General features: G+C 45.5%; 1 protein-coding gene across 1 annotated transcript; it reads left to right on the top strand.

Moving 5' to 3' along the window:
* Nucleotides 1-2,877: 2,877 nt before the first annotated feature.
* Nucleotides 2,878-5,765, top strand: LOC116248376 (trihelix transcription factor PTL-like). Its single transcript, XM_031621133.2, has 2 exons — nucleotides 2,878-3,964; nucleotides 4,303-5,765. Exons 1-2 carry the CDS (start codon nucleotides 3,324-3,326, stop codon nucleotides 5,177-5,179), a joined length of 1,518 nt encoding a protein of 505 aa, XP_031476993.1. The 5' UTR covers nucleotides 2,878-3,323; the 3' UTR covers nucleotides 5,180-5,765.
* Nucleotides 5,766-16,784: the final 11,019 nt, after the last annotated feature.

Raw genomic sequence — 16,784 nt, 5'->3', positions numbered from 1 at the left:
TCATCATCCATGCCCAACAAAATGTTAATGTTGGTTCTGCTTGCTTAGTTATTGGTGAAGGAAGGTGTGCTTTTATGAAAAGCGAAAGGACCACCACCCAATAGTAGATCCAGAATCATGCGTTCCAAGACTGACTGACTTTCATTTTGGGCCGTGAAATTAAACGTGGCCCAATGCAGAAAATTGCAAGAGGACGATCGAGCAAGGAGACACAAGAACAAGATGATAGATATGCGCTCAGCCATTCTGTTCCATGCCTTTTGGCTGAACAGGAAAAGCCAAAAGTCCAAGTGGGCCGCCCCCCAGCCCATTAGCCATCCTTTTCTGGTTGCCTTGGCTAGGCTGGTCCAGCAGCCTCCTACTCCCATCATGGAGACTTTACAAGGCAGGGGCTTGAATTCATCAGCTACCTCACAGCACCAACATGCACGTATTCGTGACTTCAAATACGCATTCATTATTGAACCAAAAATAACAATACCAAGAACCAAACATATATTTAGCTACCTGTACAGTTACGCACGCAGCATGGTAGCAGCGCTCCAAATCTGAATGCTACCAAATAATTCTTACTGCTTGCGTTTGTGTCTTAATTTGTCTAGATCCCATGCACACAGGTGTGGCGACATGGCCCAAAACAGGTTGTTTAACGTCCATCCCAACGAAACATGTCTCCTCCTTATTCATTGCCAACACCTCTCTCTCTCTCCCCCCCACTTCACACACACACATAAATGTTTACAATTTTATCTCTCCATTAGTATTTAGTAAACGATCATTCAATGGTTGAAGTCAGGGACTAGTTAGGTAAGTATGCGAACCGCAAAAGATTCATATGAATACATCAATATATGGAGTTTATATTCTAACGTTTGCGAGGCTTGCTTGAATACCATTTCTAACTTAGAGTTAACTTAATTTTTCATCGCCTTTTGGTTCATTCAATGCAACTAGCTCATTCATTAGCCAAGAAAGCTTTCACTAGGAACTTTCTTCAGAGAGATGCGGAGCATGCGAGTACGCGTTTTTGCATACACATACGTGTATCCTCTGCACCCACGTTCATTTGCGTGTTTAGTGCAGGGGATAACCTGTAAGCTTTAAAGCTCTGAATAAAGGTACTGCATGACCCATGGTAGTAGCCTGGTTGGTAGGCTTACAAAGATAGCGTTCACGAATTTGGTTGTGCGAAGGAGCTGAGTACCTTAGCTAGCTAGGCTAATAAAGATCCCATGATGAGGATGAGTCTCTTTCAAGGCGGCTGCATGCTTGCCATAATGATGTTAGCCCATTATGATGCTCCTTCCACAGCTGCCTGCAGCCTCATTAAAGAGAAAGCTTCTCATTCCTTGAACTAATTGGCTTACGATGACAAGCTATACATCCTTCACGCCTACCTCTACAATGCTCTTCTGTCCGCTTGCTGTCAATTGTTCGACGGCGGAGCTGCCATATACATATATATATATATATATATATAGATGATCTATAAAATTTGCTGCAAATCCCTTTGGGTATGGTTTGTTCTTCCGAACCAGTTAAATGGGTTTGCTTCCTAAGAAGTCAGCCCGAACTTTTTGATGGTGATAGATGGACGATAGGGATCGTTGTTGGATCTGCAGCAGGCTTTGGTCTGCAGGATCTGTAAGTAGATAAGTCGAAAGAAATAATAAGGTAATTAAGTCGACCATAAAGTGCCTTTGACCGATTAAATGAAGCCGGCATATTGTAAAACAAATTAAAAACGAAATGGTACAGTTGGTTGCTGAAGTAATCTATTGAGGAAGACCCGGTCAAAGGATTTATGTAGAGACGGAAAAAAGTGGAAGTGGGCCTAATTGGCCAGTCAAAAGTACTAAGTTCTGAGGGCGTTAATTGAATATTATAGATGAGGGACGACAATAAGCAAAGGGTGAGACTGAGAGCCAGGGTCAGTACGTATGTTGTGAAGTTGATATTGATACTGTACATGTAATTAAGAGCGCTTATAAATAAACCTTGAGTCATTGGCCACGCCGTTGTTACCTCATCCTCTCCAATCTCAATATATATATATATATATATATATTAGCCTCTCAACAACAGCAATTGTGCGGGGGTACAGACAGGCGCACAGCACGCACCATAAAATGGTTTTTAAACGAATGGAATAATGAAGGGGTCCATATTCTGGCGCCCGTCCTACTTTTCAGAGCAAATAATTTATGGGAGTACATTGTCGTGACGCTGAGGACCAACTGTCGATCGGTGGGGAGCTACTCAAGTTAACGATTTCGGGAGAGTAAAGTCATAAATCCAAGCCCAGCAGCTGGCTAGCTCGTTGCAGATTAAAGTTTGAAAAGGTCAAAGTAAATCCTGAACGCCGGCAAACTGAAACTAATAAAATGTGAAGTGTGCCTCAATGGGCAGTAGATCCAAAATGCATATGGTAGCCATAACTAAGCACCACGAACGTTTTTATCGACCCAAACATCACCCTCAGACGACTCCAACATAGGGTCTGTCTAACGATCCATCTCCCATGAATAAGATATTACCACTAATTCTAGTCAGATTTTGTTTGAGCTCTCCCTCTTTGGATTCCCTTCGTTAATTTTTCAGGATGGCTACGGTTGGTGAAGTTCACATATCAATCTTGCCTGCAGTGAGTTTGTGCCATGCATGAACTTGTCGGAAACTAATAGTTTTTGGTTGGTCTACTGTGTATTACTTGCACAAACTCGAACCTGTAGCTAGTCTCTGAAACTTGGTTAGCTTGAACTTAGAACATTCCCTTGGGTTAAAATTCAAACACTTAGCTGTTTGAGATAGTAAAAAACGAAGATGTAGAATGCGATTGCCTAGTGAAACACCAAGTCTATCTATATGCATGCGTTCCGGGCAACATCGGATCCGTTTAAGCGGCTAGAGCTAAGGCGCTTCTCCTCGCGAAGCGTGCCACGGTGGAGTGGGGTCCGGGAAACAAGCTAATCATTCACCCCATAAGATTTCCACGTCAGCATAGGGCCGACTAAAAGACGTCACTATCATGCACGGGCGCCGGGAAGCGGCAAGGGAGGGGCGGTGTGGTCAAAGGGGGAGCGGAGCGGAGCGGAGGCGGTGTGACGGACGCCACTGTACAGCCATCAGCCTTCTGTGACGTGTCGCCGACACGCGTCCACCTTTCAATTGGTGGCGACTTCTAAACCCCCTCTTCGATCCGACGCCCCGACCAAAGATAAGGCGGAACAACACAGGCGAGCCTTCCCCCACTCTCTCGCCTGCCGGAATCCTTGCGTTTCTTATGATGCGCCAGTAGGTTGCCATACATTCGCGCCAGGGAAATGGAGATGGGCGAGCAGTATGGCCGGACCGAGTTGGAGGCCATTGTGAAGAGTACTGGCCACCACCAATTTCTCTCTCCCCTCCCCCAACCTCCGCCTCCTTTTCCTCCTCCTCCTCCTCCTCCTCCGGAGATGCACGGCCTATCACTGCCGGAGATGGTGGTGCACAACCCGTTCAGGTTGGCCGGATTCTTCCATGCTGGGGTGTTCGGGAGGCAGCAGCACCCAGGAATGATGGTGGTAGGGGAGGAGGAGCAGCAGGAGGTGGGTCACCAGCTTCAAGGGCTGGTGTACCCGCAGAGGTTGGACTTCTTTTCCGGCGACTCTCTTCCGACCACCTCTACTGATGGCCCTAGCAATGCTGCTGCTCTCAGTGCCAATCTGCTTCTCGGCGGTCATGGCAGTGGGAACCACAATTGTGGCGGTGATGGACGTGGTGGCGGTGATAATGTCAGGAGATGCATGAGTTCCTCGCCGAGCGGCAAGCTGGAGGAAGGGGAAGGAGGAAAAGGAGGAGGAGATGGGGGGAACAGCAGGTGGCCGAGGCATGAGACCCTCACGCTTCTCGAGCTAAGGGCGCAATTGGACTCCAAATTCCGCGAAGCCACTCAAAAGGGCCCGCTGTGGGAGGAACTATCCAGGTAAAACCAGATCTCCCTTTCTTTGTACCCTTCGTCTTGCTCTCAGTTTCACCATGACTAGGGTTCTTTTCCTTCCGAAACAACAAAAAACAAACGGAGTGCTCGGTGGCATGAAAGATTGCCCACATAAGAAAAAGATGCACGGTGCACATAAGTTTTACTCTTCTGTTTCTGGCTCCCATATACATACCAAAACCTAAGTGTATTTCTCTTGGACAAGAGGGAAGATTTTGTCGAGCAGGACGCAATGGCCTGTATTGGCATCTTGATTTCCCTTTTCCTTCCTTCACATCACGCACGCGCTCATACAGAATGATGATGATGTTATTTGTTTGCAGAGAAATGGCAGAAGGGTATGGCTATCATAGAAGTGGGAAGAAATGCAGGGAGAAATTTGAGAATCTGTACAAGTACTACAAGAAGACCAAGGAAGGGAGAACGGGGAGGCAAGACGGCAAGCACTATAGGTTCTATGCTCAACTTGAGGCTCTATGCGGTGGAGGCGACGGGAAGACCAGCAACAACACTAACACTTCCAACATGAATTCGAGCGCCAACAGTGACTTCGATCTTGAGGAGCACAATGGCGGCCTGGAAACCATGTCAACGGGTAAGAAACTGGTTGCCGAAGAAAAGAACGCGGGCATGGCGATTCCCGGCTTCGACATCGCGACGAGTTCCGGCTGGTCTGAAGAGGAGGAGTTGGGGACGGAAGACGAGAAGGGAAAGAAGCAGAAGAAGAAAAAGAAGGAGAGCTGGAAGTGGAAGATGAAAGCCTACATGGAGAAGCAGATGAAGAGGTTGATGGACAGACAAGAGGAGTGGTTCGACAAGGTGCTGAAGACCATAGAGCGGAAAGAAGAAGAGAGGCTGGCAAGGGAGGAGGCCTGGAGGAGGGAAGAAGGAGAGCGGTTGCACAGGGAGCACGAATTCTGGGCCAAAGAGAGGGCCTGGATAGAAGCTCGAGATGCGACGTTCATGGAGGCGCTGAGGAAGGTGGTGGGAGTTCAAGACTGCAGTACGAGGGCTCCACTCTCTCCTTCCGCTAGCTTTGATGTGCAAGACTTGCAGGAAGAAACATGCTGCAACAACAACATGAGCGAGGGCAGTAGCAGACCCAAATGTGACATGTTGAACCTGGTAAGGCTGAGGGCAGCTATGGAGGGTAGATTGCAGGAGGGGGGGAACCAAAGCACAGTAGCTCGCCTTGGTTGAGGAGGAAGGATGGGCCAGTTGGGACGCTGAACTGGTTGAAGTGGGGAGATGAGGTGCAAGAAGAATTTATCGGTGCGTACTAGCTAGCGAGCACTTTAGTGAGGAGTGCAACACCATGGGAATTAAGAGGGAGTTGGGGGGAGGACATGGCCGCATCTGCTGTGCCTTGCTAGCTAGATGGGAAAATGAAGAGCAGCCATGAGAGATTTGGAAGCGAACGCAAAACCTTGTATTGGGCAGAGGAGATGGGTGTAACGGAGGAGAGTAATAATGGAAGCCAACTGTTGGAAGCACTTTGAGTGAGTTATACACAGAGGAGGGACGCATAGTGGGTCGTCTGCTTACCTTGTTGTGCTTCCTTACTCTCTCTGTATGCGACTGGTGGGTCTTGACATACGTCGAGGGGGGTCAGGTAGAATGTCTCCTCTGGTTTCTTTTGTATTCTTTTCCACGAGTCCCTTCCTTCGTCTTGGTGCAGTTAGGCTGATCTTGTAATAATAATACGAACCATGAGGGCCTCAAAAACTCTCTCTCTCCCCTTCTGCCGGAGAAACTCTTAGTGAGAAGAGGACATGTTTCCTTACAATGTTGCGGGCACACATAATTGCAGGTGGATTTTTGCTGATAATGCGTTTGTCGTTACTGGTTCGCCGTAAAGCCTAGGCCACGAAGATAACGAGAAAACATCTCGACACAATGTCGCCCGCTAAATTGAATTGAATTTATGGTACTAAATCGTTCTGTTAAGCACATCATCAAGCAACCTATAGCTAATATATATATATATATAATATGAGAGAGAGAGAGAGAGAGTACCATATTCACTATGGAATGGCTTTTTGGTTAGCCAAAAAGACTGAACTCTTCCTTCTCCACTAGTTGGAGGTAAAGTTCCAAGCTTTGGTTGTACGGAGGTACAGGTCTATCATGTCCTCTTCTGGCCCTCTCATTTTCAATCCACAATTTCAACTTTTGGGTCATTCTATCATTCACATTGATGGCCTGCTGTTCATGCCTCTCTGGTTCATATCAGAAGGGGTTCAATGAGCTAAAGGTAAGCAACCCCACTGCCATTATCAGGTTTTTGACGTTTATAAAAACGACGACTTGCAACGAAGTCTTCTCGTGAAATGTCTTTTCCCTTTTTCTCTAACTCTCAAGGGGGAATCATCAGTTTCATCTCCAAGCAGACACATATCCTATACATGCACGCATGATCTGCAAACCTCATTAACACGGCATGGCTTTGGATTTAAGCTCTCTTTGGTTGGCTTGGCTCCCACATGTACAGTGACTTCTGTTACCTGCGGTGAATAGTTCTTTTTCTTCTTCTCTCTCTTTAATGGTCGTCGAAAACTGTATGGCATTTCTTTCGTTTAATCTTTAATGCCGTTGTAGGGCTTCAGATTCAAATTGATCGGCTGAAGCCAACCACTTTTACTCTCCTTGTGCAACCAATGCCCGACGTGCGTGCTGACTCTACAGTTTTGGGCTTGAACTCTACAGATTCTAATTGAAGTCGGATCCATATGTGAGTGAAAAGTTTTATACAAATCAGACAGAGATTCGATTTTATATCCACCTTATCTGACTCTGAGTCTGGTGGAGTCAGATCAGAGCTGCTCATTCTTAGACCCAACCCCAGCTGACACTGTATGGTCGTCTTTCGTTGCTTACAAATGTATATTATATATAAAGGGCTTCTAATAAGTAGCTCATTTAATGAAGACCTCTGAGAGGAAGGACGGCCTGCGGAAGCTAACGTAGGTTATAGTTTCAGGGTGTAGTGGTGCAGAGCGCTCGTCGGGCTTTCATCCGCAACATTATCTTCTTATTTAGTGCAGGTGGGCCTGAGGCTAAGACACATTCCTAGTTATTAGGGTGATGATGACCATCCTGGAGAATGAAAGAGAGCGTACTCCTCTCAAACACACACACATATATATATATATATATATCATTATGTGCGTAGCAGAAAGCATCTGAAGTACTAGCGCAATGGTTCTCGGGAAATTAGTTAATCAAGTTGATCAGTGAAGGGAAAGGCGAATTTGTTTGTTAACTTATCAGTAGAAATTAAGGTTCCTTAGATATTATCCATCTCCAGTAATAACTCCAGCGGCTTTCAAGCTAAATGTCCCATCATAGGCATTCCTGTCCTGAATTTTCACTAGAAAGGAGCTTGCAGTACTGCCCGTCAAGAAAGGAAACAATAATCTTACATTGCTTGAAGATAGAAGAGGAACATTTAATTTGGAGACAGAAGTAGAAGATCATAATCATATGGAGGTTTAGGTCTTCTGAAATTCAATTTAGAGTTGTTTCTTTCTCATTAAAGAATGTATTGACATAGCTAACTAGTTTCGTTGTTGGAACATGATGTAGCAATGTCATCCATGCATGCACAACGGGGTAAGTAAGTAAATGGAGCTAGGTGAGAATATAGCCGCGTGTTACTCCCATCGCTTTATGGCACTGACTGCTCATTAAAAGCAGTTGAAAATCTTATGCGTCCTTTGTGGGGAAGCATATGAAGCAAGTGCAGAGGCAGCGGCCGTGACAGGCGTTGCGCACATGTGCCCTTGTCTCTCCTCTCTGGCTCTCTCCTCTCCCTCCCTCCCTCCCTTTCATGCACCTCTGCTCTCTCTCTCGACTCATTGAGTAGCAGTACTGTTGTTGCAGTACACTCCACTCACATGCACCAAATCCATCGGTTCTTCCTTCCTCCCCACATTTACTCCAAAGAGAGACGAAGCACCACCGGCACCGATTAATTAATTTTGGCATCGCATTAGCGCGTCTTTTTCTTCTTTTTTGTTGTTTTACTCATTCATGCAGTCGGAAACTTGTCTGGCTGCTTACCTTTTCACTTTTCATTGTTCGAAGCAAATGATCAGCTTGGGACTGCATATGTTTTCGATTGCAATTTGGCATCGCACTTTATTCATTACGTACGATCTAATACGCAGAGATGAAGGACAATTTTAGGAAGAAAAATAGGTTCCAGTGATTTTTGACCTTGCAATGAGAAAGAACATTTCAGAAATCGACATATCCGCCTCTTTTGGCCTAGCTAGCATATACAGGGGACGCAATTTGGCGGAGAAAAACAGCCAAAAAAAAAAAACATGACATAATTGTCTCGGCTGCCAATTTTTTGGATCAAAGCTGCATAATTGTTGTTTTCTTTTTAAATTTCTCCTCCTTGATGTGACGTTCTGAGTACGGCTGATATTCGTCACTATCATCCTTCCACACGGTGTACAACTTTCATAAATGCACGGGGTCAGAAACATATTTTCAACCTCACACTGATTGACGAAATCAATTTCCTCGCAGATATACTAATTTCCTTTTTTTTTCAACTCTCCTTTTTCTTTCTTTTTTCTTTTTAATATATATATATATATATATATATGGGAAAGAAAGAAAGAAGATGGAGGCAGATGTCATGGGATTGAACATACATGATACACGTTCATTTCATAACAGGGATGAATCCCGATCGAGCACTCAGCTTCAGAGGACAACTACTTCGCCATACTTGCATGTTAATATTATTATAGCAGAAAAACAACAAACTAAGCAACTTCGATACTGCTTCTAAATTTAGGAATTGATTGTGACTGTGTCTAAATGGGGAAGAGTGAACACAAGGAGATGCGGATGGCTGGTGGAGAAGGGGTCCCTTCCTTCCCCTTCCCTCTCAACTCATTTTCTGACTAATGGTGACAGTTGCTGTCATAGGTCTCTAAGGCTGCCGCATGTATCAGACGTCCCGCTGCATTAATATCACCGCAATTTTTTACGCATGAAATTGAAACCTTATCAGAAGGCCCCTGCTGCCTTCGGTTGCCGGCCAAACAGTCGGCCGTCATCTCGAAACAAAACAAAAAAGAAAAGGCTTTCTCGATATGCGCCCCCTCGTTTTTCTGAAAACTATGATACACCTACTTAATTTGCCTCTTCTTCACTAATCCTTTCGCTAGCGGTAGAAGGTCTTCCTGGTTCAGCACATTGATTTAAATGAAAAAAAAGCATAAATTACTCAGTCTCCAAGTGTAAGAAAGAACAAAAATGAATTAACAAGAATGAAGGCGGCTCGTCTTGAACTCCAAACGCTAGAGTGAAGTATGCTCATGGTACGTTTACATATCTTCATCGCAGACCCCTTCTTGGCTGTATACGTATCAGCAGCGTCTTCTATTCTTTCATCTTCCATTCCATAGTATTGATCTGATCTGATCTGGTATTACCAGATATCAACGCAGCGCCTTTTTACTTTCACGAAGGTCAAAAGGGGCTCAGCATTCGGTACATGTTTCGATTCTGCGGTTGAGAATTTGAAAAAGCTAGGCGAGGGAGAAAGAGAGAGGGGGCTCTCCTCCTTTTCTCTTCTCCACCCATCATCAGCTCAGCTGAACTGAACTGAAGCCAAAAAGGGCGGTCCTTTCCCACACCCCGAAAAGTAAAAGTGGTATTTACTACCAGTGAGACAATTGTGCCTCTCGGCTATTTCCTATTTTCAGCAGACCACCCGTTTTTTTACTGAATGTCCTTCTTCTACGTGTATTGATACGAGCCCACTTAGGACCCACACTAGGACTAAGCAGGGGTTAAGCGAGACTAGTGAGGTTAGGACGGAACCCTTAGAAATTCTTGGGTCCAACGTCCCAACAATTGAGAACATAGGAAATTCAGAACCTAGAGCGTTAGCAGTGGGAGGTGAGGGTGGAATAGCAACGGCTCTAGGATAGGTTTTCGAGCAAGGAAGGCCGGTACATGGAGAAACCAGGGGCTAGGAAACCAAATTCCTAGGATTTAGTCCAGTATAGGCCTAAGTTTAGTTCTTGAGTCGAGTCCAAAACCCAAGTCCTTAGAGTCGGGTTTGCGCGAGTCTAGGGAGGTCATCTAGTCGAGTTGAGCCCAGCTCGAGGAGGCTAGATGGGTGTGCTAAGCAAGTGGTTTCCATCTTGAGCTCACATGGCTCAAGAGGAGTTTTTATTCATGAGTTACACTTAGTGTTTGGTTTTCTCTATTCGATTTGGTTACATATTCATTCATTCGCATAATTCCATTCATTACTTACCAAGTCGGGTTGTGACTTGGGATGATATCGCTTTTATTATGTCTATGCATTTCATTTTGAGTTTTGGGGCTGGATTCATGTTTGGAATCCAGATTTGAATACACTTGTATAAATTGAATTGGATCAAGGGACTGGATATGCAATTTTGAGAATTTTAGATCATTTGATTTTTGCCTCTCTCTCTCCTCACGTTCCTCCTCTCTTCACGTCAATCCCTCTCTCCCTTGTCTCTCTTCTCTCCTCAACTCTCCTAAGACCAGCGTGCTGGCCTCTCTTCCCCCTCTTGTCTCCCTCTCCTCTCTTCTTCTTCCATCATCTCTCTTGTCATCCCCTCCTAGTCTATTTATCTCCAACGTTGAAGAAGAAGGAGCGGTGATTCCTCTAGGCGAGCCACGGCCCTAGGGGGATTTTCAACACTTCGACTTCACCTCGGATCTGCAAGCCTGGGGTGCAATTCCTCTGCCATATCAGAGGAGTCAGAGGCTCTAGACGCACAAAGGAGGCTGCGGTTTCATCCCTAGTAGCGCAGCAAACCAACGTGAATCAAGAAAGAAAGGTTAGTTCGTTCCCATTTTGGAATTGTCTAAGTAACGTGTTGGCTTAGTTTAGTTTTGGATCTCTCGAGGGAGGGGTTGGAACTCTTGAGTCACAGCCAAGATTCCATCATCTTCTTTGCGCGGAAGTCACTTCTAAACTAGGTTTTACAAGTCTTAGAAGGATTCCAAAGGAGACGCGCTTGCCAACGTTGAAAGAAAGTTCAAATTTGATCTAGTAAGGGCCGAGCTTCTTCAAAGAGAAACACAGAACTTGCTGGAGTTTTCACCAGAAAATCAGTATTCCATCAACACGTTCTACGGTGAAATACCATCAAAGCCAACAAAGAAGCATAGGAGAAAAATCAGCGCGAGAAGAGAAGAAGAACGCTGGTGGTTTCGCGTAGAACGGCCAAGGCGTTTGCAAAATACAAATCACCGAAAAATTCTGGTTTTCCGGCCACCTCTGCCATTTTTCCGGCTACCATCTGCACCTTCTGGGCAACCACGCCCAAGGTCTTATTTACCCCTCATTGCCACGAAAGGAGTTAGTCATTTGAAGGGGTAAAAACGTCCACCATTGATCAAAAATTGAGTATCGCATAAAGTGAAGAGAGGTTGGAGTCGATCTTTGGGAAGCTCCACCTTTTTAGCTAGGATTGGGCTAAGAATCAATGAGGAGTTCTTACAATGGGGTCAAATGATTCTAGAGATGCCACGTTGCCACATTTGATTATCTTGGAGAAATCTGCTACCAAAAGAGTCCACATTTGGTGGAATCTCATCCAAAGTTTTAGGAGTCCCAATTAACCGTCATCACCTAGACCTTTGCCACCTCACGTCCCAATCCCTACATTTGAGTTAGAATCCATTTTTTTTAGGAATCCATCTCCATCCGTGAGAGGAGGGCCCTCATTTGGCCCCTTTCCCATGTGGCCATTTTTAGTAACTTTTTTTTAGTCAATCATAAGCCCGTAAGCCTTGTCTTACCCACTGCCCTCATCCTTGACTTCACTACATAATCTCAAGCTCCTAAACCTCACACCCTTAGATCCCTCCTTCACACCGTAGAGGAAGCGGTCCAAGCCCTTCTTTCCCAAGCTGTCCCCAAGCCAGCCTCACATAAGGATATACCAAGGCTCTAATGACCGAGCTTCCATCACTTGACCGTAGCTAGAGTACTCCTCAGCTCTAGACCGAGCTGCCCAAGTCAAAACCAGCATTACAAAGTTCAAGAGGCGTGCATCCTTGGGTTGAACTCTCATCGCCCAAGTGACTTAGGCCGACCCACTTCGGCCTCATCCGTGCGCTACCACTGCACTCAGCCAGGCGGGCTGAGCTAGGAGATCTTCCCTGTTGAGTCGCAGCACCCCATCTACTGTATCAACTGGTGTTTCAACTTCAATCAGATTGCAGAGGAAGATTGAGCAGCGTTTTACCGGCGTCCCCTCATTCCTTCGCGTCCTCTTCATTTTGGTGTGTCATTCTTTCAGCCATTACTCAAGTGACTCCCAGATTCAGCGGCAGATCGAGGTCAGGTCGTCTTTGTGACTGAGATTAGTTTGATTTCCATCATTACTATTATAATCATCTTGCTTAGTGCCATTTAACTCTCCCTAGAGACGTAAGGACCCTCTACGAGGATCTTGGGGAAGTAGGATCGACGCTAGGACTGGGCTGTTGCCTATACGGGAGCTAGGTCCTACCAATTTGGTATCAGAGCCAACGTGGAGGTCTCCTATGCTTGCTTTCGTCGTTTGAAAACATATCATAGGGTCTAAGTTGTTATATCTCTGAAATTTTCAGTTTTCGGGAGAATCGGGTAGCTAGAGTAGTCGCTTGTTGGAGTTAGAATTTGCATGAGTTAAATTTCTGTTTTCCTTAGAGTTTGAAGTATCTAGAATTAGATTTTAAGCTTGCTTTACATTTCTGCAATTTTCCAGAACCTAGCATAATTAGGATTTCTTGTTGAATGATTGATTGGTTTAGTCGAGTGGGCACAACTTTGCTTATTGAAGCATTCATTAGTGACTAGTTCAACTAGGTGATTTCGCCTTGATTCTCTTGAGTCGAGTAAGTTTGGGACTACAACCTACGTCCCAATGACAAGGAAGGGCAAGCAACCGGTGGTCCAAGAAGCGGTCGAGCTAGAAGAAAACGGCTCGAGTCAGGAAGAGACGTCCGTTCTAGAAACGGAGACCCACACTATTGGGCGCATGATTCAACTCGAAGGCGAGTTGTATCAACTGCGCCAAGAGATGGGAGAATATAAGGCTAAATTGAACAAGTTGGATGAAATCGATGAACTCAAGAACATGATTAAGTCAATCTCTCTTAATCTTGCATCCAACCAACGCGGATCGCAAGTGACATCTCAAGAAGTCAGTAAAGGGAAAGGTATACTAGGCGGAACCCCCATGGTTGAAACTAGCGCATGTCTTCCGTTTAGGGGTCGTCCATCCACAGATCCTAGATCCTACGAGGCTCAAGCGAGTAGGGTAGAACCTGAGGAAAGGGAGCATCAACCCGCTCCAAGGGGATTTCCACAGGGATTCTATCGAGGTCAACCACCCTTTCAAGAAGTGGCCCCTCGAACCAGAATGATGGATGAGGAATGGGAAGAATTCAGAGAATTTCGTGAAAGAAGGAATCGACAACCTATGGTTCCAAGAGTGTCTTCAGTGAGGATAGAGTTTCCGAGATTCAATGGGAAAGAGGCTCAGGATTGGATCTTCCAAGTCGAGGAGTACTTCGCTTGTCAACTAATTCCAGAGCAGGAGTGGATCCAGACGGCATCTCTACACTTTGAAGGAGAAGCACGAAGATGGTGGAGATGGCAGAAACATAACCAGCCCGTGTACGAGTGGGAGCACTTCAAGGAAGTTCTGCAATACCGGTTTGGAGAGTCTATGTACATAGACTATGACATTGAATTGAAGAATCTGAAGCAAACTTCTACAGTTCAAGATTATCAGGGCGAATTTGAGAACTTAGCTAGTATGGTGTCTTGGACTCCAAAGTCCCTTATCGCAGCCTTCACAGGTGGGTTAAAAGAAGAGATCCAGATCAGTATGAGGACTGAGAGGTACACTAGCTTAGGTGAGTGCTTTGCTAGGGCTAGGACCATCGAAGAGAAGAAGAAGAAGAAACTAGCTCTTAGGAGGATCACCAAATATTCTGAACCTGCTAGACCTCGTCCAATCCCACCTAGGAACCCTCAACAACAACCACCTTACAGAAAGGAAGAGACCAAACCCTTCAACCGTGAGCATCTTCCGACTACATTCATTAGCAGAAAAGACCGTGAGGAGATGATTGCTAAGAGATTGTGCTTTTACTGCAAGGGAAAGTACGAGAGAGGACATAAGTGCAAGCAACTTCAACTTTTTGAAGTCATTGAGGATAGCTCAGATGAGGAAGAGGTAGAACCAGAGGAGCATGAGGATTCATCCCCACAGGAACAAAGTGAAGACACTGAGGCAACAACCAATCTAGATAGTGTCTGTCATCTTCTAGCAGACCCAGATAAACCTAATGCGATGAGAGTGTTAGGTAGGATAGGGAATAGGAGAGTCTTAGTTTTATTGGATTCAGGAGCCACTCACAACTTTGTGAGTGATCAAGTGGCACAGGAAATCGAGTGTGAGAAGGAGATCCAACCTCCTCTCAAGGTTTTAGTAGCGAATGGGGCTAGTTTATCTTGCAACCGCAAGTGTAAGAATGTGGAACTTTTACTGCAGAGAGCCCCCTTCCAAGTAGATTTGTTAGTTGTTCCTTTAGGTAGCGTTGATGTAGTCTTGGGAGTTCAGTGGTTAGAAACATTGGGCGACATATCTTGGAACTTCGCTCACATGCATATGAGCTTTCTTAAGGAGGGTGGTGAAGACAGGATCACCCTCAAGGCTGTCAATTGTACAATTGAACCTAAAGCAGCCATCAGAGCCCTGACTGGGCAACAACCCGCAATATGGCTAGTGTCAGTAGCCAAGGATATCACGCCCCAGGAGATAGAAGAAGAGATAGTTCCACCTCAAGTTCAGCTCGTGCTCGAAGACTATGAGGACATATTCAAAGAGCCTAAAGGACTACCACCCCAGAGGTCTTATGACCATCGAATTGTCCTTACAAATGGAACAGAACCAGTCAACGTGAGGCCCTACAGGTATGGTTACACTCAGAAGGCCGAGATTGAGAAATTGGTAAAAGAAATGAAGGAATCAGGTATTATACGTTCCAGTTCGAGTCCTTTCTCTTCACCTGTACTACTCGTGAAGAAGAAAGACAACACTTGGAGGTTCTGTGTAGACTACAGAGCCTTAAACGAAGCGACTGTGAAGGACAGACATCCTATCCCAGTCATAGATGAGCTGCTGGATGAGTTGACAGGAGCTACAGTATTTTCAAAGCTGGATCTTAGAGCGGGTTATCACCAGATTAGGATGGCAGAAGATGACATCTCCAAGACGGCATTTAGGACACATGATGGACATTACGAGTTTTTAGTTATGCCGTTTGGATTGACCAATGCACCTGCAACCTTTCAAAGGTGCATGAATGACATTTTTAGGCAGTATCTTAGGAGTTTTGTTTTAGTTTTCTTCGATGATATCTTAGTTTATAGCAAGACTGTTCTAGATCATGTAGAGCACCTTAGGATAGTCTTACAGATTCTCAGGAAGCACACCTTGTTCGCAAAGAGGTCGAAGTGCAGTTTTGGCCAAGCATCGATAGGCTATTTGGGGCATATCGTGTCAGAAGATGGTGTGAGGGCAGATCCGGAGAAACTAATGGCGATGGAGCAGTGGCCTCAACCAAAAGACCCTCGAGGATTACGCGGATTTTTAGGGTTAACTGGTTATTATCGAAGGTTTATACAAGGATATGGCCTCATAGCTTCCCCACTCACACACATGTTGAAGAAAGGGGAGTTTAAATGGTCTGACAAGGCCAAGGAAGCCTTCGTAAAGCTTAAGGCCGCCATGATGAGCGCACCAGTCCTTACTTTACCAGACTTCTCCAAAGAATTTGTGGTGGAGACTGACGCCAGCGACATTGGCGTTGGTGCTGTACTGAGTCAGGAGGGACATCCTATAGCGTTCATGTCAAAAGCTCTAACGAGCAGAGCCAAACCGCTATCAACCTATGAGAAGGAGCTTTTGGCGATAGTCCTCGCAGTAGAAAAATGGAGACCCTACCTGATAGGAAGGAGATTCATCATAAGGACTGATCATAGCAGCTTGAGGTACATGGTGAAGCAGCGTATCTCAACCCCAACACAGCAAAGATGGTTAGCCAAGTTGTTGGGATACGACTTCACGATCGAGTATAAGAAAGGAGTGGAAAATTCAGCTGCTGATTCGTTATCCAGGATGCCTGAGCATATTATGACCTTATCAGTGCTCGAGTCAGACATTTGGGGTCGAATTGTAGCGGAGCAGGACTCTGATGAAGAACTGAGCTCATTAAAGACCTCTCTCACACAAAACCCAGGGTCGATTCCTAGGTTTTCGTTGCTAGGCGACAAGTTATGTCGCAAAGGAAGAATCGTGGTGCCCAAGGGGTCTACATTAAAACGAGAACTTTTGAAGCACTTTCACGACTCCCCGGAAGCAGGCCATGAGGGAGTTGCGAAGACTCTTGGGCACATTAAAGTTCAATTTTGGTGGGAAGGGCTGAAGGCAGATGTGAGACAATATGTAAAATCATGCAACATCTGTCAAAGGGAGAAGTACGAGGCGATGAAGCCTCCTGGGTTACTGAACCCCCTTCCAATTCCTGACAGACCATGGCATGATATATCGATGGATTTTATAGATGCAATGCCGAAAGCTGAAGGGAAGGAAGCAGTAATGGTGGTGGTGGATAGATTAACGAAGTATAGCCACTTTGTTCCCTTGCCAAAGCACTACCAAGGGCCACTAGTAGCCACCATGTTCCAGGACTACATCGAAAAGCTCCATGGGATGCCTCGATCAATTGTCTG

This window comes from Nymphaea colorata, chromosome 1 (genome assembly GCF_008831285.2).
Source record: "Nymphaea colorata isolate Beijing-Zhang1983 chromosome 1, ASM883128v2, whole genome shotgun sequence".
Lineage (NCBI taxonomy): Eukaryota > Viridiplantae > Streptophyta > Magnoliopsida > Nymphaeales > Nymphaeaceae > Nymphaea > Nymphaea colorata.
The sequence above is the reverse complement of the archived record's forward strand: the minus strand, read 5'-3'. Positions and strand labels throughout refer to the sequence as shown.

Excerpts from the sequence above, each read along its gene's own strand:
- LOC116248376 (XM_031621133.2), top strand. The coding sequence starts at position 3,324 with ATGGAGATGGGCGAGCAGTATGGCCGGACCGAGTTGGAGGCCATTGTG. Across the intron at positions 3,965-4,302 it reads CTGTGGGAGGAACTATCCAG|AGAAATGGCAGAAGGGTATG; the intron begins GTAAAACCAGAT and ends ATTTGTTTGCAG.